The sequence below is a fragment of the Canis lupus genome, chromosome 24, assembly GCF_048164855.1.
Source record: "Canis lupus baileyi chromosome 24, mCanLup2.hap1, whole genome shotgun sequence".
NCBI lineage: Eukaryota > Metazoa > Chordata > Mammalia > Carnivora > Canidae > Canis > Canis lupus.
Window position 1 is genome coordinate 18,976,310 of NC_132861.1, and position 22,279 is coordinate 18,998,588.

At 34.7% G+C, this 22,279-nt stretch overlaps 1 protein-coding gene and 1 long non-coding RNA gene across 7 annotated transcripts in view; one reads left to right on the plus strand and one right to left on the minus strand.

Moving 5' to 3' along the window:
• The window catches only part of XPO4 (exportin 4), a 121,996-nt gene that overhangs the window by 79,955 nt on the left and 19,762 nt on the right, over positions 1-22,279 (plus strand). For all 6 annotated transcript variants that reach the window (XM_072795807.1, XM_072795803.1, XM_072795805.1 and 3 more), the window contains 6 exons: positions 13,340-13,516; positions 14,128-14,270; positions 14,779-14,924; positions 15,721-15,898; positions 20,558-20,717; positions 21,169-21,338. In XM_072795807.1, coding sequence (XP_072651908.1) covers positions 13,340-13,516; positions 14,128-14,270; positions 14,779-14,924; positions 15,721-15,898; positions 20,558-20,717; positions 21,169-21,338 — 974 coding nt within the window. The remainder of the gene's footprint in view (positions 1-13,339; positions 13,517-14,127; positions 14,271-14,778; positions 14,925-15,720; positions 15,899-20,557; positions 20,718-21,168; positions 21,339-22,279) is intronic.
• The window catches only part of LOC140615839 (uncharacterized), a 68,456-nt gene continuing 54,595 nt past the window's right edge, over positions 8,419-22,279 (minus strand). The window contains exon 4 of the long non-coding RNA XR_012016334.1: positions 8,419-8,686. This is a non-coding gene — a long non-coding RNA (uncharacterized lncRNA). The remainder of the gene's footprint in view (positions 8,687-22,279) is intronic.

Genomic DNA, 22,279 nt, shown 5'->3' on the forward strand with positions numbered 1-22,279 from the left:
GAGACACATAATTTGTTCAGTTAATTGAGCAGAGCAGCCAAGGACAATGCTTAAACCTTGAAGTGTATGTAAAGTGTATGTGTGTTTGGGTGTGCATATGTATTTCCGGGTGGGTATGTAAAGGATATGGTGGTAGGTAAACTTTGTAAAGAAAAAACTTTCATTGTAGTACATCTGTAGCTTAATCTCAAGACTTGCAGGACAAAATTGTAAAGAGGAAGGTATTTGATAAAGTTGTTAGGGAGTCCATTATAAAATGTAATGTGATAAGGTAACTTTGCAGTTTGTTCAGTGAGTACATGTGAAGTTCATCATTCTTCATTCAAAATCTAGTTTATCTGACTCAGTGGACAATTACTTTGTGGGGAGGAGTTATAGTGAAAAGGAATGCATTGAAGCCAAGTTATAAACTGAAATTTAGAAGTGGGAAGCATAAATTTGGACTGTTTCAGTGATAAGAGAGAAAGCTTTTAACTCCCTTTCTGGCATGGTGATGTGTGTAGTGTGTGTAGTCGGCCTTGCCCCTTAACTCACAAGAGGAAGCGACTGTTTGAAGAAGCCATGTCAACCTCCCCCACCCAGTGGTTTTGATGGCCAGGGAAGAATAAATTGGTGATATTGTAGAGAGCAAGACAGCTGTCCAGTCCGATTATGTGCATTCATTTCATCTGCTTGAAAGAGTTAAAAAAGAATTAGAATGAGGTGCATGAATATTTTTTAAACTTTGCACATTTAAAGTATACATATTCTTTTAAATACTAACAGTAAATTTACCTCTATTATTTAGAAGAAAATTGGCTACAGTTATACCTTAAGTAAAGATTCTTATTAAAAGAAGTCTTTAAAAAAGAATTTCATTGTTTAATCCTGGTGGGATGGTAAAATTATGAGTGCAGTGTTTCCTGACTTGTATGAGTCACCTCGGGTTTTCTCAATTTGCTGTGCTAATCCTAGCACAGAACCAGTGTTTATATTTACAAAATTCTTGCACTTGAGTATAGTTGGTTGAGAATAAACCTTACTTATTATCATAACTGTTGTTCCATATAGTATTTTTGTATTATTTTAAACAGTAATATTAGCATTAGAAGCATAACTAGATCTAATGTGCCAGGGGTTCAAAAACAAACACTAGAGTGAGGCAGAAAAAAGGGATTGCCCTCCTACGCCTTATAAGCCAGGCAAGTCCCTGAGATGTCAACCCACAAGGATTACTGCTGGATTAATTCAATTCTGTAAATATTTATTGACACCTGCCATGTGCCAGGCATGGTACTTGATGTATATATATTACTTAGGATTAAGAATTTGGAAATTCATATGCATTCCTAAAAGGAAGAAAGTATATTGATCAAAGAGTTTATAATGTTTAAAAACTTTCTGAAAATTGCAGCTTCGACTCTTGGTGTTTTTATGGGGGCAGATTTTTTTTTTTTTTAAGTGATCTATCTATAGGATTCTTCTAACAGCTGCAATACTTGTCCACTAAATCAATTTCTCTTGGGGGATTTTAGAAGCCAGGAATACTGTCAGCTCATAGGTATTCTGAAGTTTAGTTCTGTGCCTTTAGGATGGGCTAGAAAAAAAAAAAAATAAGAGAATAAATAATTCCTTTGGCATTTAACATTCAAAGACTTCTAAATTTTTAGAGTTCATGAAGTTTTATTTGTGACATTTCTGTGATTTTATCCATATTGTCATCATATTTGCCTTAAATAATGCTATTCCAGGAAAATAATCTAAATTCCTCCAGCAGATGAATAACAGCATAAACTAATAGTTTTTTCAGTCTTTAATCTTTCATATGTCATTTCTCAGTAATGTTTTATATTGTGCCCTACTTATATTATTTGATCTGTCATTGGACTTCAGGATTGTGCCAGTGCCTGTAAATTTTAAACTTACTGTGAAATATTTCACTGATATAAAGTAAGCAACTTCTTATTTCTTATGTACATAAAAGTCATAAAAAATAATAAAATAACAACTGTATACCAGCCTCCAGATTAAGAAATAGTGTATTGATAGAACCTTTTTTCACCTTTACATTTACCTGTAGTCCCCCCCCCCCCCTTTTTTAATCTCAGGCACATTTTTGTCTCATCAGTTATTTCTGCCAAATGATTTTATTCTTCATTGAAAAAAAAAAAGGCTGGTGAACTCCTAGTCAGTGTTCTTGGCACTTTTTCCCCAGCCTCTACAATCTCTGATTGTTAATTTGTTTTCACTCCCAAGTCCTTGTAAAGAGTAATACAGTAGCAGCAGCCTCAGGCTGGAAATATGGTACACAAACCAGGTTAAGGAACTTTTTAAAGATTATTCCTTAGAAATAAAATTATCTGTGTGAGAATGAATTATCTATATCCATCTTATTGCATTTTTTTAAAGTTTTTTTTTTTTTTAACTTATTTGAGAGAGAGAGCAGGAGCAGAGGGGAGGGGCAGAGGCAGAGGGAGAAGCAGACTCAACTCATATAGTTTGTGTTTACATGTAAAGAGAATACTGATGATCAAAGAATGAGCTTTTCAATTTCATGGAGAATATTTGGAGTTCTCATGTTGGTTATTTGCTGTTTGCAGAGAAAAGATCTATTGTAGTGGGATGGATCATACCAAATATCTGATAGTAACTGTAGTCCTGTTGTAGTTAGGGAAGAGATTTGGAGTTTTTTACAGCATAACAATCAAATTTAGAACTGATCTAGCATGAGATGTATTTTCAATACAAGAGATCTCTTATGTACTTTTACAGTATCATATTAGTATACTCACGTATACTTTATTTTTTAGAACAATTTTAGATTTATAGCAAAGTTGAATGAAAACTCAAAGTTCTCTTATCCCATCCTTTTCCCTGCCTCTACAAATGCAGACAGCCTCTCCTACTATCAACATTCCCCACCAGTATGGTAAACATTTGTTGTAGTTGATGATCCAGGACTGACACATCCTTATTCTCCAGAGTCTATAGTTTACATTAGAGTTCACTCTTGGTATTATGTGTTCTGTGGATTTTGACTAATGTGTCATGACGTGTGTTCACCACTATGTTATCATACAGAACAGTCCTTTGTACTCCACTTCCTTCCCCTTACCCCTGGTAACCACTAATCTTTTCACCAACTCCATAGTTTTACCTTTTCCAGAATGTCATATAGTTGGATCAAATGATAACGTTAGATTTTAATTTCTGAAATTCAGTGCAGTGTTCAGAAAGGGGAACAGTTTCTCACACACACACACACACACACACATATATATATATATATATATATATATATATATATATATATTTTTTTTTTTTTAAAGCTGCATTTGACAGCATCTTCATAAATAAAATTAACTGGGGCAGCCTGGGTGGCTCGGCGGTTTAGCGCCGCCTTTGGCCCAGGGCGTGGTCCCAGGGTCCTGGGATTGAGTTCCGCATCGGGCTTCCCTGCGTAGAGCCTGCTTCTTCCTCTGCCTGTGTCTCTGCCTCTCTCTCTGTGTGTCTCTCATGAATAAATAAATGAAATCTTAAAAAAATAAAAATAAATAAAATTAATCACTATTTTTTTTATATTCATGTAGATACGAGACATAAAAACAGGTATTTTTCTATTGCTGAAGGGCTCCAGATTCACTGCTGTATACACTTCTAAATTAATTATGAGCGTTGAAATGTAAGTGCTGTTATCATAGTTTACCTTTTCCACTCTCCATTCCCAAATGGAGTAAAGTGGGGTCAAGTAGTCGCATAAGCTCTAAGCCCCTTTCCAAAGCCTTTCTGGCAGCAGGCCTGACAATACTTAGGGCATGAGCACATAGTGTCTAGCTTGGACTCCTTCGTCATCTCTGTGCACGTGCTCTGGCTTGGCTGCTGGGTGTTGGCCAGTGTGGCCATGGAGCAGGGCCAAGGTATTATGAAAAAGCACTTGGTTAGGTTTCAGTTCTCCGTGATGAGACTGAAAGATTTAGTTGCCAATTGTCATCAACCAAATTTCTCACACTTTGCCTGATGAGTTACTTATATTGGTATCCAGAAGGAACCAGAAGACTCTTTAGAAGTTTTTAGTTCTTATTTTAAATCGCCATCCAATGAATAGGGCTCTTATAGTCTGTGATTTTTCTGCCTTGTCTAGTATCAGAGCTTTATAGGAGGGATTATTGCTCTTTTAATAATAAAAAAGCTTATAAGGCTTTTACATTTTGCTTGTACTTTTCTATATTTGAAAAATTAAACTGTGATAACATTCATTATGTATGTACTAAAGAACAACAAAGATGGTTTTTAAAAAATGTCCTGCTGCTTCCTTTTGAGATACTGAAGGTCAGAGGATGCTATTCCATAAGTTCCTCTTAAGATATGTTACCAGTCTGTTTATTTTGGCAAGATAAACTGTTAAGACTTAACAAATGATGTCTGCAAAACACGTGCCTTGTTAAGTATATAAACAGGCCACAGATGTTTCTTTGGGAAGAAACTATTTTATTCATCTCTGTATTCCAGTGCTTTGCTCTTCGCATTCATTATATTTTTGCCATCAAAGGAATAAAACGACCCTTTTTTCCTGCCGCTAATAACACATTGAGCACTGTGCATGGCCATTTTAGCACTGTTTGTTCATTTTAAGTTGAGATTTTTTTTTTAATTTTTTTTTTCATTTATTTATGATAGTCACACAGAGAGAGAGAGAGAGAGAGGCAGAGACATAGGCAGAGGGAGAAGCAGGCTCCATGCACTGGGAGCCTGATGTGGGATTCGATCCCGGGTCTCCAGGATCGCGCCCTGGGCCAAAGGCAGGCGCTAAACTGCTGCGCCACCCAGGGATCCCTGTTTGTTCATTTTATAGATCTTTTCCTTAGTCCTCAAAACCACTGTCAATGATTTTATGATGTCATATTTGATACAAAAAAAAATAATGTTGTTCTAAAACATAATCAAATCACCATGGCTGAACCCATGACCCAACTCAAGAACATCACCAGTACTGCAGTAGTGCAGTAGAGCTTTTCCCCTCTTCACCTCTGCAAGAGAAGTGACCACTGTTCTGAATGTTGTTTATTCGCTTTAAAATTTTTGATCATTCCGAGTATGTTAAATGCTTGCGTTCCACTTAGGCCATAATCTCAGGGTCCTGGGATCAAGCCCCATGTTGGACTTTCTGCTCAGTTGGGAAGCCTGCTTCTCCTTCACCCTCTGCCTGCAGCTCCCCCTGCTTGTGCTATCTCTCTCTCTCTCAAATAAATAATCTTAAAATTTTTTTCATCATTTCTATGTGTAAGATATATCACTGTGTGGGTGTTATACCACAATTTTCCTCCATTCTGCTCTAAACGAACTTTTGAGGTTCTTTTTTTGCCATTACAAACAGCATTATAGTAAGCATTCTTCTGTGTATTTCCTCGCATACATTTGTGAGAGCTTTTGTAAGGTCTAAACCTAGAAATAGAATTTTGAGGTAATAATATATGTAAATGTTCAGTTTTACAAGATAGTTTCAAATTGTTTCCTGAACTCCTGGGACCAGTTACATGTTCAGTAGTGATGTGTGTAAATTCTCATTTATCATGTCTTCACCATCACAGTTTTGTCAAGCTCGTAAGTACACAATATATTCTTAATTTATATAATTGTGCTAGTAATGTTGAGCATTTTTTCATATATATAATATGATTGTTGTGGTTATTCCTATGAAATGCTTGTTCAATCCATCGCCCATTTCCCTATCAGCTTGTCTTTTTCGTACTGCTTTGTTGAAAATCTTTATATATTCTGTACACTAATTTTTTTTGTCTAGTTACTTGTTGCAGATCTATCTTCCCAGTTTTGTGGCTCTTCTTTTAACTTTATGGTATCTTTTTTCTTACTATTAATTTGGAATAATTTTAGACTTACAGAAAAGGTGCAAAGACAATGCCTTTTTCCATGTTATATAACAATGGTACATTTGTCAAAACTAAGAAATTAACATTGGATGTGTTATTATTAACTAAACTTACATGCTTTATTTGGATTTCACCAATTTCCCACTGGGCATTTTTCTATTTAGGATACAGTCCTGAACACCATATTGTATTTAGACTTTATGATGTCTTTTGATGACATGTTTTTCATCTTTGTGTAGTTGAACTTAATGTTATTCATTTTATGATTGGCATAATTAGGGGCATTGGCTGGTTCAGTCAGTAGAGATGCAGCTCTTGATCTTGGAGTTGTGAGTTTGAGCCTTATGTTGGGTGTAGAGATTACTTTAAAAAAATTATTTGCATTATTAGTTCTTTGTTTCAGACAACTACTCTTCCTGTGTATTCTTCTAAATGTTTTAAAAATTTGCCTTTCATGACTTGATATATTCCCAGAAGTAGAATTGCTGGATTAAATGGTAATTCTGTTAATTTTTTGAGGGCCCTCCACACTGTTTTCCATAGTGGATGCAGCAATTCACAATCCCACCAACAATGTATAAGGGTTCCCTTTTCTCCTAATCCATGTCATTATTTATTATCTCTTGTCCTTTTGATGGTGACCATTCTCACATGTGTAAAGTGATATCTTGTTGTGATTTTGATTTGCATTTCCCGAATGATTAGTGATGTTGAGCATCTTTTCATGTACCTGTTGGCCATTCTTATATCTTCTTTGGAAAAGTGTCTATTCAGGTTCTTTGTTCATTTTTAAATTAATTATTTGTGGGTTTTTTGCTGTGGGGATATAAATTCTTTATATTTTTTGGATATTAACCCCAAATCAGATTTATGGTTTCTATTCCCATTCCACTTTTCACTTTGTTTCTGGTTTCTTTTGGTATCAACAACATTTATTGAATAGCCCTTCATTTCTCAATGACTTATAGGACTATCACTGTCATATATCTAGTTTTCACATAAAAGTGGATGTTTCCTGAGCTCTCTAATCACTTCCATTGATCAGTTGTCTATTTCTGCACTTACATTTTGCTTTGTTTTAAGGGGATGTCTAAATATTTGATAGAACATGCTCCCACCCACACCCCCACTCCCTACCAGTTCTTCCGAAGAGCCTTAGGTATAATTGGCTTTTTATTCTAACATGTCAGTTTGTTAAGTTGGGTTCTGGATTATGGGGAATCTTTAGTGAAAATGAGTATCTCCCAATATTAACTCTGTCCATAAATGTGGTATTTCTGTATACTGATTTAAGTCTAATTCATTGTCTTTACATAAAGAAATACATTTTTTTAGTACCCCCTATTTTGTTGCTATTGTAAATAGTATCTTTTTTTAAATCTCATTTTTCAGATTGCTGCTGGAATAGAGAATGCAGTTGGTGTTTGTATATTGATCTGATATTTACTAACCTTTCTAAATTCTTATTGGTTCTAATAATTTTTCTTTAGAGTCTTATATCATCTGTTAATAATGATAATTTTGCTTTTCAGACTTCTCAATTTGTATTTCTTTCTCTTATAATACATTTCTTTTTCTTATTGTACAGTGTGGAATATAAGTGGTAACAGAAGACATCTTTTCTGATTCATCATTAGGAATAATGTTTGCTCTTAAGTTTTTGAGCTATTCTTTAATTGGAATTGCTAATAGGTTTTTGTAAAACATGAATGAGTATTGGATATTATTAAATGCATTTCTGCTTAATCTGTTAATGAACTGAATTGTTTTTATGGATATTTCTCATGGTAAAATTACCCTTGCATTTCTGAGTTGAACCCACCTGGATGATCACGTATTATGCCCTTTTATGAATGACTGGATTTGTTTGTTGTCAGAATTATAACAGCTCCACAGATTACTCTGTAATGGATTTGTTTTTCTCTTCTCTAGATCAGTTTGTATAAGATTAGCTATTTTGTTTTGTTTTGTTTTGTTTTGTTTTTGCTAGTTCACTAGATTTCACCTGTAAATCTGCTAAGCCTGGTATTTTCTTTTGGAGAAAAATTTAAACTAACAAAAATTTTAAATGGTTATTTGTGAGAGTATTCAGGTTTTCTTTTTCCTTTTATTCTTTTCCTTTTATTCTTGATCCAAATACCAAGTTACAGTTTTTCTAGGAGTATGTCCATTTTTTTGTAAGTTAAGTTTTTTACTTCCACTTTTTTCTTCACATTTATAATTTTAATTTTGTTACTAGTATCATTTCAGAATACAATTTTAATGTAAAAATGAAATATAGTAATTGGTAAAGATAATTCAAACAGTACATAAAAATTAAAATTCTTAAAAGATCCCATTACTTATCACTTTATTGGTATCTCTTTACTCACACAGGGTTATAAATACCTTTCCCCCCTAATTATGGACATTTAATACTCAATAACTGTTTAAAAATTTTTTTTGACTAATGACCTTCTGAAACTTAACTATTAATGTTTTAATGTGTTTTTTTTTTTTCCCAAATTTTAAGGCATACCAATTAGGCTTAAATAAAAACAAAAATCATTACTTTATGTTATTATGAGCATTTTTTCATTTTATTAATTAGTGTTAGAAATCATGATTAGGGAAATGGTTTATAAATTTGTTGACATGGGTTTAAGCAGTGCTGCAGCAAACATTCTTACATATAAATCACCATCTGCCTTTGCAGTTAAGTAGACGTTCTTAAGTCAGTTTCATGTTCAGTTAACTCTTCAAATACTGTCTTGTTCTACATTAGGCCATTCGTCACAGCTGCTCTTCCATTAAGCAGGTCTTAGAAGGATGGCTATGTTCTGAAAGGAAAGAGGAGAGGTGATAAGCATAGCAGTGAAACTATATTAGAGATTATTTTTTCATAATGTTTGTTTCATAGAAGATTTCTGGTGGCATTTAAAATGAAATATTCCTTTAAAACTTTCAAGAGACAATCAGAAATAAGAGTAGAAAGTCAAGATTAGAGAAAAAGAGCAATTGTGATATGCAGACTAGAAGGTTACTTGTATGTAATAATAAATTTGACTTTTTCGATTTGAATTTGAAAGACTTGGAATGTGATGGGAGATAAGGTTCCTTAAGAGGATCTCATACAAAAAGAGGAAGCCACCTGCTCCTCAGAATATTCTAATATTAAGTAAAAATAAAGGTAGGAAAAAAAATCTCTCCAAAACTTTATATAGAAGGCAGTGCATGAAGTGGAATCATCACTCCCGTGATAATAGATAATGCCTGAACAGATTTTACTTGGCTATTTTTTTTTTTTTTAAATAACATTCTTTATGTTTCATTGGATCCTGTTTGGAATTCAGAATTTTTCATTTTCTGCCCATAGTAACAAAGAGGAGGAAATTGCCAGAAAAAGAAAATTTATAGTGCTAAAACAAATTAGAAAATGAATGTGAAAAGATAGCTTGCTAAGCTCTAATAATGATGACAAAGTAGATAGTGTAAGTGAAATCAAAGATTGAGTTTTAGTTGATGTCCTAGTTAAATTTTTTCAAATTTATCAGCTCATGAGCAAACAAATGTCTTTCCAAGAACAATAGGAAAATATAGGGCATTCCCGTCCAGTTAGTCATTCCAAGGAAAAACCTCACCAAATATTTTGTGATAGGAGTTTACACTGTCATATATTGTTGACAGTATTCTTTCATCTTTTTTAATGTTTATGCCACAGAGGTTACTTAATATAGTTTATAATGTTAGTGCTGAAAGCAGTATGTACAAAGGTGGTTGGAAGGAAATAAATGATGTAGAAATGAAAAAAAATGGTTGAATTGATTATTTTCATAGGTATTTATAATCAAAATGAATATGTTCAAGAATATGGATGGCTGTCCTTCAAAAAATTATGAGCTATGAAAGTTTTCAAAGGTGTAATGCATTTTGATGATACTTGAGCAAGAAGAACCAGTAAGCTAGGATCTTTTAGAGATTTTACAAGTATAGTCAATCCTCATACACAAGATCCTTGTTTGCAAATTCTCCCCCTTGCTAAAGCTCTATTTGATAATTCATGGATGTTTGCATGCAATGAAAAATAGGAATTGCCTGACATGCTTTTTCCCAGCTGAGGTCAAACAAGGCAAATGCTCTGCCTTCCTGTCTTAGCCTAATACTGTAAACAAATTTTCATGTTCTCTCGTGCTGCATTTTTTGCATTTTTGTGTGAAATGAGGCATTCCAAATTTTTGTCAAAACATGTTGAAGTTCTTCCTGAGCATTGACTGCCTGGACAATATCAGTATTTGAGATGGCCTCTGAGTGCTCTGCTGAAGGGCTCTCTAGTGTTCTGTGTGCGAGAAGGCTGTGTTGTGCCTTATGGAGCTATGAATTAGATAAGCTTCATTCAGGCATGAATTAATAGTGTCATTGGCCACTAGTTCATTATTAGTAAATGAACAATGTATATTAAGATGTCTGTAAATGGAAAGACACATAAAACTAAGTTGTGCATAAAACAAGGTTGTGCATTGATCTGTTCATCTCTATTTGGTAGAAAATGTAGGGACTAGAGAAGAAACCTAACCTATTTCTAACTCAGTGTTTGTGGCAACTTTATAGACTATAAATACTACAAATAACAAGCATCAACTATTCACAAGATAAGTAAGTTCCAGTTGGTTATATTCAAAGAATTGCTAATTTTTTAAAATATACTTTTAAAAAAAAAAGATTTTATTTATTTGACAGAGAGCACAAGCAGGGGGAGTGAGAGGGAGAGGGAGAAGCAGGATCCCCACAGAGCTGGGAGCCCAGGGTGGGACTTGATCCCAGAACCCTGGGATCGTGACCTGAGCCTCAGGCAGACACTTAACCAATTGAGCCACTCAGATGCCCAGTAAATATACTTTTAAGGCCAGGTAAATATAGAGTAAAAAGTTTGCTCTGTTTTAAATCCTTATTAAATGATTCAGTGACATTCTTTTCATTTTCCTTTCATACGTAAATTTTTCACAAAATGACTTAAAATTTTTATATTTCTTAAAAGATCCATTTTAGGGGTACCTGGGTGAGTCAGTTGGTTAAGTGTCTGCCTTTGGCTTGAGTCACGATCCCAGAGTCCTGGGATGGAGCCCTGCGTTGGGCTCCCTGCTCCACAAAGAGGCTGCTTCTCCCTCTCTCTCTGCCTGCCGCTCCCCGTCTGTGCATGCGTTCTCTCTCTCTCTTTCAAATAAATAAAATCCTAAATATAAATAAAAGGTCCATTTTAGGGGTGCCTGGGTGGCATAGTTAAAGCATCTGTCTCTTAGTTTCAGCTCAGATCTGATATCAGGGTCATGAGATTAAGCCCCACTTTGGGCTCTGCGCTTGGTGCAGAGTCAGCTTGAGTTTCTCTCTCCCTCTGCTTTTACCTCCCCCCTCATGCTTGCTCACATGTGTGCATGTGCACACATACTCTCTCTCTCTCAGATAAATCATTTTGAAAAATAAAAGATTTCATTTTACCCAGAAAATGACAGGCTTTTTTTTTTTTTTTTTTTTTTTTTTTTTATAAATATACTGTGGGGGGCAGCCCAAGGATGGCTCAGCGGTTTAGCACCACCTTCAGCCCAGGACTTGATCCTGGAAACCCGGGATCAAGTCCCATATCAGACTCCCTGCATGGAGCCTGCTTCTCCCTCTGCCTGTGTCTCTGCCTGCCTCTCTCTCTCTCTGTCTCTCATAAATAAATAAATAAAATCTTAAAAAAAAATTTACTGTGGGGCAGCGCCCGTGGCTCAGCAGTTTAGCGCTGCCTTCAGCCCAGGGTGTAATCCTGAGACCAGGATCGAGTCCCATGTCAGGCTCCCTGCATGGAGCCTGCTTCTCCCTCTGCCTGTGTCTCTGCCTCTCTCTATCTCTCTCTCTCTCTCTCTCTCTCTGTGCCTCTTATGAATAAATAAATAAAATCTTTAAAAAATATATACTGTGGGTTAATAAAAGCTGAAGGCATAAAAAAACACAATTGATTGGTTGCAGTTCACCTAGGTGCTTATATGACCTGAGGGTGCAGGGTAATCTGGAATACATGAAATAGATCCTCTGTTACTTTTCTTTTTTGAATCATTGACACATTGCTGGAATCACAGTTTGAGATGATTCTCTTTGATGAAGGTTCCAGAGTTCTTTATTTGTAGGGTGAGGGTCTGTTAGCTTTAGAAATCAGTAAAGCTAAGTTATAAATTAGACCAGTTGACCTTCAATATTCCTGGGTCCACTGCCTGGTAACAGAATATCAGAAATCATGGATCGTACCCAAACCTTTTTCAGAATAAACATAGTTCAGAACTAGTCTCTTATTTATAACAAACTTCATATGAGAGGTACTGTTGTTAAAAACTGACCCTAAAATGCTTATTTATCCCTTATGGTCTTCAGTATATTTTCTTTGGGTTTTTGCTCTTCCCCATTGGACTAACTTTGAAAACGTGAAAGAAGGATACATTATTTATGTTTCTGCACTAAGCAGTGGTGCTTGGCACTAAGTATCCTGAGTTTCATTGAATAGTCATCTAGTGAGTTTGTGGATGAAGAAATGGATACATAGATTAAATTATGTACCTTGATTAGTAATTTATGGCAAAATTGGGATGTGGATTCTTGATAGAGTGTGAGAAAATTCAGTGATATGTTAAATATTATGTTAAACACCTTGGGCTCCATAGAGGTATCCTTAACCATATAGACTATGTATAGACTCTTCCTTCTCAGTAGGACAGAGTACTTTACTTTGAAGTTATTTTAGGATACAACCTGTATGTGGTGTAAAAACAAAACGAAACCAAAAAACTGTCAGTATCCAAGCCTGCATAATTGTTAGTGCCCTTCCAGTCTATATTGTTTGCTGTCTGTTTGGCTTCCCCACCCTTGTGCTCACATACTTTGGTTTCTTTGAGTCCTCATGTTTCTGGGGTTCTTTCTGCCTCAGCATCCCCTCCAGGCTCCTTCTTGTGAAGGCCCTATCCTTTTCTTTTTTGTTCTAAAGTGTTAAGGAACATTTATGAGGTTCTCTCCACATAATCTTAAATCTGCTGATTAGGCCAGTCTGTTTTCATCATCCTTCGCTTTTTATAAAATTATTTAAAAGTGTATGATTACACATTTAGTATTTTTATTCTAACAATTCTCTTGATGACAGAAAAATTTTAGTATGATTTTATTTGAAAAGTACATGTTCCACAAAGTATTGAACAGCTAGTCTTCTAAAAAAGTAAACATTAATTCCTTTCTGCTCAAGAATTATATATATTAAATTAGACAGATTTTTGGAAGGTTTAACAAAAAGCCTATACATTTTTACTGCAGTGTTTGATTAATTTTAACATGAGCTCAATTAGCTCAATAATTGGGAACTTTTGGTAAAGGAAAAACTCAAAAGTATTTATATGTCTAACTCTGTAACTTATTATTATAATTCCTATCTTATTTCTTTGGTCATTTGTTTTATGAGTGTTCTTTTCTCTTAGCTTGATAAAGATGACATGGTATACATGGAAGCATATGACAAATTGCTAGAATCCTGGCTAACTTTGGTTCAAGACGACAAACATTTCCATAAAGGCTTTTTTACCCAACACGCAGTTCAAGTTTTCAATTCCTATATTCAGTGCCACCTCGCTGCTCCAGATGGCACAAGAAATTTGGTAAGTTTCAAGCTAGATTGTAAGTAAAAATGTATTTCATCATAGTTCCATCTATTTTATTGTTATACGTTGTATAATACTAGAAATTTAGGAGGAACTTCTTCAGAAGATTTGCTGAGATCACTAGATGGAGAGCAAAAGTAGCCCCATTTTCTAAATGAGTTCATGTTTTGTGGATGCTACTTGTAGTTACCCTGTTTCTCTTCAGTTTTCAGTACCCACCTGTGTCTTCCTAGTTGTCAAGTGATATGAATGACTTCTTGTATATAAAGGACCACGTATCTTAAAGAAGTCAGATCTTTTCAGTGACAGAAGTTAAATTCTCTGGTGTGGGAGGTGGGTTGTGAGTGCAATTTGCTGTGTTTATATATGTATACCATGGGGGTAATACCCTCCATTTCTTTCTTTTCTATGTCCCTCCACCCCTTTCTTTTGTAACAGCTAGTATTGTCAGCATAGTTAGATAGCAGGCCCTAGACCACTGGACTGGCTGTGTCCGTCTCTCCTTTTCATGTGATGTGCTGAAGTTATTTTATAATACAACAGAAATGCATGATTTACTGAACAAAGGAATGCGGTTCCTTACTCTTTATTTCTTTCATCAATAATAGACTGCCAATGGTGTGGCCTCTCGTGAGGAAGAAGAAATAAGTGAACTTCAAGAGGATGACCGAGACCAGTTTTCAGATCAACTAGCCAGTGTAGGAATGCTAGGAAGAATTGCTGCAGAACACTGTATACCTCTTCTGACAAGGTACACACAGTCCAAAGAAACCCCATGGAGCAAATATTCTCTATTCACAATTCCCTGGAGAGCACTTAAAGTGTTTAAAGACTTTAAACACCCCCACCCCGTATCCCAGCACACTGGAACAAATGGACAGAAACATACTCATGATTGCATTCCTTGGCTTGTACATTTGGAGCCCAGGCACTACAGCATAGATGGCAGAGAGATTGTGGAAAACATGGTATGAGAAATGATTTGACCCATATCAATAAAAACTTGGAATAACCAATTTTCAAATGCCTGTTGTAAACCTTGATTGTTTGTAAAGCAATGTTTTAATTCTATGTCATAAACAATAAATCACAATTCCTATACTGCTATGAGAACAGTTGTGTACTATAATAAATATTTTCATATATGTATTTTTGTGCTAACATTTTAATTTATGTTGTATAATAAATGGAAATTATGAGTTCTAGATCTTTGCTTATTGAACTTTATGAAGCTTTGGGTTTTTTCCCCCCTCTTTCAGTTTATTAGAAGAAAGAGTAACAAGGCTCCATGGTCAGTTACAGCAACATCAACAGCAATTACTTGCTTCACCTGGTTCAAGCACTATTGACAACAAAATGCTTGATGATCTGTATGAAGATATTCACTGGCTTATTTTAGTTACAGGTTGGTTGTTTGTTTCTTTTTAAAATGTAATTGCCACTGAACAGTTTAAACTTCATATGTTAGAAGAAGCTTCATATGTTAAAAATAAAAGTATATACCTAGTGTTGGATGAAATTTGAGTACAGCTGCTGTATATCACAGAGCTGTGGATGCATTTTTTTAAAATATTGGCTAGCGTGTATTTAATGCCAATTACATACCCAATGTCTTATGTGGACAGCCCACTGATTTAGTTCTGTTACCACATTTTTTATTATTATTATCCCTATAATGAAGAATCTGAGAGAGAGTTTTAATAAACTAGCCCGTAGTCACTCTGCTGTTAATTTTTGGAGTCAGAATGCAAATCTAGGCAGTCTGACTGTTAGGGTCTTCTTTTATAACCATATTATCAGTGTTTCTGTATTTTAAATAATAAATTAAAAAATCTTAATTTTTGAAAAAGCATTCCCAAATATTGACTTTTGATAGAGATAATAGTAGAATTCCTATTAAGTTTACAGAGTATATTACTGAAAATTTCTAAAAGTAGTAGATTAAAAAGCCTACATGTCAGTATGAATTATAAAATTGGTGAATAAAACATTTATCCTTTGTCCTTTGTATTTGAGTTAATTATCTGAGAAATAGAAAGTTTCTTCTCATCAAACGTGAGATTATCATTAACATTTATAATTTACTTTTACATCAACTTAATATGATATATATAAGTCAGATAAAACTGAAAACATTTATAGTGTAATTTGATAAATATAGATTTGTTAAGTGTTCATTTTTAATTTTTTTTAAACTGAAGGCTACCTCTTAGCTGATGATACTCAGGGAGAGACTCCGCTAATACCTCCAGAAATAATGGAATATTCCATTAAGCATTCATCTGAAGTTGACATTAATACAACACTTCAAATTTTGGGATCTCCAGGAGAAAAGGCTTCTTCCATCCCAGGGTACAACAGAACAGATTCTGTGATTAGGTAATATGAACTCTATAGCTGTGCTCTTGTAATTTATACTGTTTTATAAATTCTGAGTTGATGGGTAGATGACTCGAGTGTTAGGCACGTTGTAAATCTGATACATGAAAGAAAATAAAACTTGGAGAAGCCTTGAAATAAACAAGGATAGCGAGTACTCAGTATGTCTAAGTAATGCCACTCTGGTGGGAACTGACAGCTATATCCTGTACTGAGGAAAACAAATGTAAAATTATTCTGAATCTGAATACAGTGAGACTTTCAGGGCCGTTTGATCTAAAGTACTCCAAACATAGCACTTGTCCATCAGAAAGCAGTGCTGACGCAGTACAGGCACCCTAAATGAATGAAACAAAGTATATAAGATTCCTTGAACTCAGGTGAATATTAAGTATTTTTTGTTCATAAAGCTAAAATTACATTTCAATGGATTTCTTAAGGAAAACTATGATTCTGACCTTACAAAATAGAAATATTTGTCCTGAATATGTGAAACTTGAGGCACCTGTCAGGTGAAGTTAGAGGACAGTAGCGTATCTCAGATGAGAATTCACTTTAATCTTCATAGTAATGGTGGCAAAATTTTCATTAATTCTTAATGGTGAAATTAAAGAGGGATATCAAACCTTAGACCAAATATCCTCCTAAAAGTGGATTTGAAAATAGCACTTTACATTTCCAGTATCTTTAAATTTAGGTTTCAGGCAGAGATATCAGTAATGAAAAGCTTTTTTTTTTTTTTTAATTATGATGTATATGCTTTATTGTGGCAGTCTGGAACCGAGCCCACAGTAGTGGGCCGGTGCTTTACTTCTCATTATATTTTATCCATCAGATATTTAATTAAACTAATCTACAGTCGGTACACTATTTACCTTTTGTTTTTGCTTTTTTTTTTTTAATTTAAATTCAATTTGCCAACATGTAGTTAACACCCAGTGCCCTCCTCAGTCAGTTGCAAATCCGTAACTCAAGAAGGGTGCTATGTCCCCCTCCCATTTTTAATTTTAATGCAAAAATACATGGATATCATTTATACCCGTGCAGTAGAAAATAAGATTTAAAAAAAAATGAACTGTGAAGCTAATATAAAGAAAATGTTTGAGAATTTATTTTCTTTATTATTTTATTCTCATTTGAAATAAAATATCAGTGCTCTGTTGAAAAAGTTTTCTTTTGGGGGTTACTATAGGCATTAGGTTAGGTGCTTGTAGAAATCATTGCATTTGCTTTGGCTTGATTCATGGTAAATATTAATTTCAAAGGCAGTTCATTTCAGGATGCTGTTGTACTATATTCCTTTGTCACATTTCTTGCCTGGGCAGTACCATCAGGAATGCTTTCCTTGTATTTTCAGTGCTTTTTCAATTTTTGCCAGTCTCAGGTATCAGTGTGGGAGCAAAACATTTTTGTATCTGAGAGCACAGACTATGGAGGGTTGAGGTGAGGGTTGGAAAACAAAAATTACCTTTTTTTAAAATCTAAAGAATTAACGTGAAAGTATGGGAGACTGTGAGTGCTATCTGAAATATAAAGTATGCTTAGAGAGCATACTTAAGAAATTAAAATAGGGGCAGCCCGGGTGGCTCAGCAGTTTAGCGCAGCCTTCAGCCCAGGGCCTGATCCTGGAGACCCAGGGTCGAGTCCCATGTCAGATTCCCTGCATGGAGCCTGCTTCTCCCTCTGCCTGTGTCTCTGCCTCTCTCTCTTTCTCTCTGTGTCTCTCATGAATAAATAAATAAAATCTTAAAAAAAATTTAAAATAGGATTAGAAATTGGAACTATCAACAATTTAAAAATATTTTGAATGTAACATTGTATGTCAACTACACTGTAATGAAAAAAAATTTATGTCTTTATCAGCTGTTTTTTCAGTTCCCCTGTGTGCCAGGATCTGAGAATATACAGTTCCCCTGTGTGCCAGGATCTGAGAATATAATAGAAGTCTGTTAAGAGTGATAGAGGAACACCTAGGTTTACCTATCCTGTTGGCAGGGGAAGGATCAGGGGGTGCTTTTGGAAAAGATAGCATTTAAACTGACAGTTGAGGGGGATGAATAAGGAGTTTGCAACATACAGCAGAAGGTGAAGAGTATTCCAGGCAGTGACAATAGCATAGGCAGAGGTCTGGAAGTGAGAGTGTGGCTTAAAGCAAGGGAAGTTTGGTGTTGCTCACATGTAAATGGTAGAAAAGATTGGAAGTAGGGAGGTGAACTGATCAAACTATAGTAGTAGAATTACACAGTGGAAGATGGATTTAAAGGATGACGAGGCAGGTTAGGAAGCATTTTCATCAGCAAGTAAGGACAGAAAGAGGCGGATGTTTTTTTCAGAGGTAACCCCATGGGATTTTGCCCACTGCTGGGGTGGGGCGGTGAAGATCTAAGAGCTAAGGGGGCCGAAGCTTTATCTGCCTGTAAAATGCCTGTGCTACTCTTCTTTACCTTGCTTCCACTTTATAAAAGAAAAGCAAAATTTCTCACTCATTCTGAACCTTATTGTAATGTATAGGCAAGTATGTAAAAATGTACAGGGTGCCAAATAAAAGGACAGTTTCAAATAGTATGGTGTTGGGAGTGAATGACTGAGTAATGGATAACCAGTAATTTTGTAAGTCAGGAAGTTTTTCACCTCTTTGCATTAAATGACATTGAAGAAATCAAGTTGTCATTTAACAGATTATTAAAAATAATTTTTGGTGGTAGATCTCTGGTTTTTGGCATAGAACTTGGAAGAAGTTCAAAAATTGAGGAACCCTGTTATTTTAAAAATGCTTTCCATTTATGTTTTCTCAGTATTTCTATTTAAACAAAAACGGAATCCAATCAAATTATGCTCAACTGTCTCATTCTAGCAATAAGTAATATTTTTTCACAGATACATGAGCTAATTTGGAAAAACAAAATCTTGCTACATTAATTTCATTGACAAATGTATAAAATTTTATGTTTAATAATTTATTTAAATTTGCATTATATTTTGCTTAATTGTGTACTAATAAGTATTGCAATGATAGATAATCCAAAAGATGTTTTAAAACAGTCTTCTGATCACTGGGAATTTGTATAATTATGTTTCAATAACTAGACACACTTGTTTCAAAGAATTATATAGTGTTATCAATAAATGAATATTAAAATGTATAATCTGTGGGGGAATGAATTTGAAATAAAAAAATTTTTTAAGGAGAAAAACAATGTAAAGTTTCCAACTGTTAAAGAAAAACTTGTTTATTTTTCAAATGGATGATGGTGGGTATCAGAACACTGATAATTAAATTCCTGTGCATAAACTTAGAAAGTTATTAAAATTATTTAATTCAAATTTTACTAGGCTGCAAGTTTTATCATTTAAAACTATTCATTCTTATGGGAAAAATCTGATATATCAACTTAACTGTATTGTGAGGTCATAGTCATTTTTTGTTCACATCTACTCTAAAATAATTCTTGAAAATTTGAGCACTGGTGATATAGGGAGTGTGTAATATATAGGGAAAAAAGATGTTCTGGGGATAGAAACTTAAAAACCACCTGTTTGATACAAGGGAAGAAGTTATTTCAAAAAGACAGAGTGCTAAATAATAGTACTTTCAAGACATCCAGTTGGATAAAGAGCTGAAAGATAAGATTTTGTTACAAGGAGATAATTTCAGTCATCTTGATAGCAATAAGGAAAAGTAGCAGAAGCCAAACTCCGGATGATTAGAATCCCTGTCTGGCATGGATGTCCATAAAATGGTGTTAAAATGAATTCTTTCAATTACATCTTTTCTTCCTCTGCCTTTTAGCTAAAGTCAAGTTAAATCTATATCACTTCTGATTATGTTCTCTCCTACTCCCACCCCCAGAACAAAGACTTTTTAACTTAACTGCATATCATGCTCTGTTATCAACACCACAGAGCCCAATGAATCATTGGGATGCCTGGGTGACTCAGTGGTTGAGCATCTGGCCTCTGGCTCAGAGCGTGATCCCAGAGTCCTGAGATCAAGTCCCACATCAGGTTCCTTGGATGGAGCTTGCTTCTCCCTGTGTCTCTCTCTGCCTCTCTCTGTGTCTCTCATGAATAAATAAACAAAATCTTCTAAAAAAAAAAAGAAGAAGTAGTGTAGGAGAGGACGGTATACACTTACATAGATAATTTTTTCAGCAAGTTTTTATTTTAAAATACCATTAAGAATCAAGTTTGTTAGGAAGTATATAGGACTTTCAGATTTAGGGATAAGATTCAATATTCAGGGCATTCTGGATAAATCAATTTCCAAATCTTCTACCATAAAATGACAAATGTATGAAAACTGCTAACCATGGGAGTTTTGAGTAGTGACAAAGTGCTGAATAACATAACATTTACTCTGAACTTTTAATTTTGTGTCTTCATTTTGATTGTGAAAAACATCTGTAGATGGTAATGCTGAGACTTGGAAATGCAATACAGTATCCGCAGAAGGTTGTATGTGTGACTTCTTTTTCTTGTTTCCTACTTCCTCAAAGGTCAGAAGTAAAATGGGACATTTGTCTACCACTGTGTTGATGAAAATTTCAAGTATAGTCTGGCCCAAATTCAGAGAGTTGAAAAACAGGAAAAGGACTTTTAAGAAAAAATGTGATTAAACAGTTAATAAATAAATAAATGACTTCTTTTTTATACCTACAGGTTGTTATCTGCCGTTCTAAGAGTTTCAGAAGTTGAATCTCGAGCAATAAGAGCAGATCTCACTCATCTACTAAGCCCTCAAATGGGCAAAGATATTGTTTGGTTTCTAAAACGCTGGGCAAAGACTTATCTCCTGGTGGATGAGAAACTATATGATCAGGTCAGAATGTAAAACTGACTTTGTTTGGATTTATGATGACACTTATGGAAATGAGAACATTTTAAACATTTTTCTTGGTGATTTTCTCATCAAAATGGAACTAAGAGCTGGACATCTTCCACTTTAAGGAGAACTGGCATGCAATCACATTAGATTTTTTTTTAGATCACATTAATTTATAAATTATTGGGAATGAATTAATTTATGTTCTTTGTATTTGGTGTAAATACCATTAAGTATGTTAATATGACTGTAACGTTGACAGAAAAATTGCATTGGAAGATGTAAGTGGATTGAGGATGTCCTTTTTGGACATTAACAGAAATGAATACATTTATAAAATGATGTGAAATAAGTAGTACTTATTTAGATGCTGATTTTAGTGATTTTTATGTAGATTTCTTTTGAAGCTGGTCTTTCTGACCTTAAAAATTTGATTTTCTCTCTTAAGATAAGTCTACCATTCAGTACAGCATTTGGAGCAGATACAGAAGGTTCTCAGTGGATTATTGGCTACCTCTTACAAAAGGTCATCAGTAACCTCTCAGTGTGGAGTAGTGAGCAGGACCTTGCAAATGACACTGTGCAGCTCCTTGTCACTTTGGTGGAAAGAAGAGAAAGGTAAGCTGATCATAGGAAGCAGGCTGTGTGTGTGTGTGTGTGTGTGTGTGTGTGTGTGTGTAGTCTTTTAAGTGGCAGTTATGTGGTTCTATGGTCCAGATAGTCCCTGCATTTTGGAGCAGTGTACTTAAAAAAAAAATCATATTATTGCTTTAAACGCAAATAGAGCTTTCCCTCATTACAATTGAGGATTGTGTTGACTATTTGAGGATTTGGCATTAAAGAATCTTAAAAGAAACATACATGTTTAATTCAGTAATTTATAGTTTTTTTTTAAAGATTTATTTATTTGTTTGTTTGTTTATTTATTTATTTTGGGGGGGGCGGGGGGGAGAGGGAGAGGCAGAGACAGAAGGAGGGAGAAGCAGGCTCTATGCCAGGAGCCTGATGTGGGACTCGATCCTGGGACTCCAGGATCACGCCCTGGGCCAAAGGCAGGCACTAAACCGCTGAGCCACCCAGGGATCCCCAGTAATTTATAGTTTTAAAAACACTTTAATACAGAATAATCTTTTAGTTTTCCCAGGTATCCTATTATTCCTTTTTTTTCTCTATTCCATTTTTAAGATGAGAAGAACTGATAATTATTTGCAAGTTAAGAGCTTTTAGTGTTTTCTACAGCAAACTCTGAAAATGTTACTCATTTTTCTCATTATACAGGAATGTGATTGTTACTACTCCTGGCATTTGGCTATTATTTATTGAGTTCTAATTTACTAGGTATTGTTCCAAGCATTTTATATATAATATTTTATTTAATCATAATATCAATCTTAACCATGAGAGTTAGGTCTGTTTTTACTGTTGTTACCCCTTTTTTACAAATCTGGAAACGAAATAAGAGACAGTAAATAAATTTTACATTGTCAAACAGCTGATGGGATTTGAGCACAAACTTGTATGACTCCAAATTCTATACCAAGTTGACTATATTGTACTTC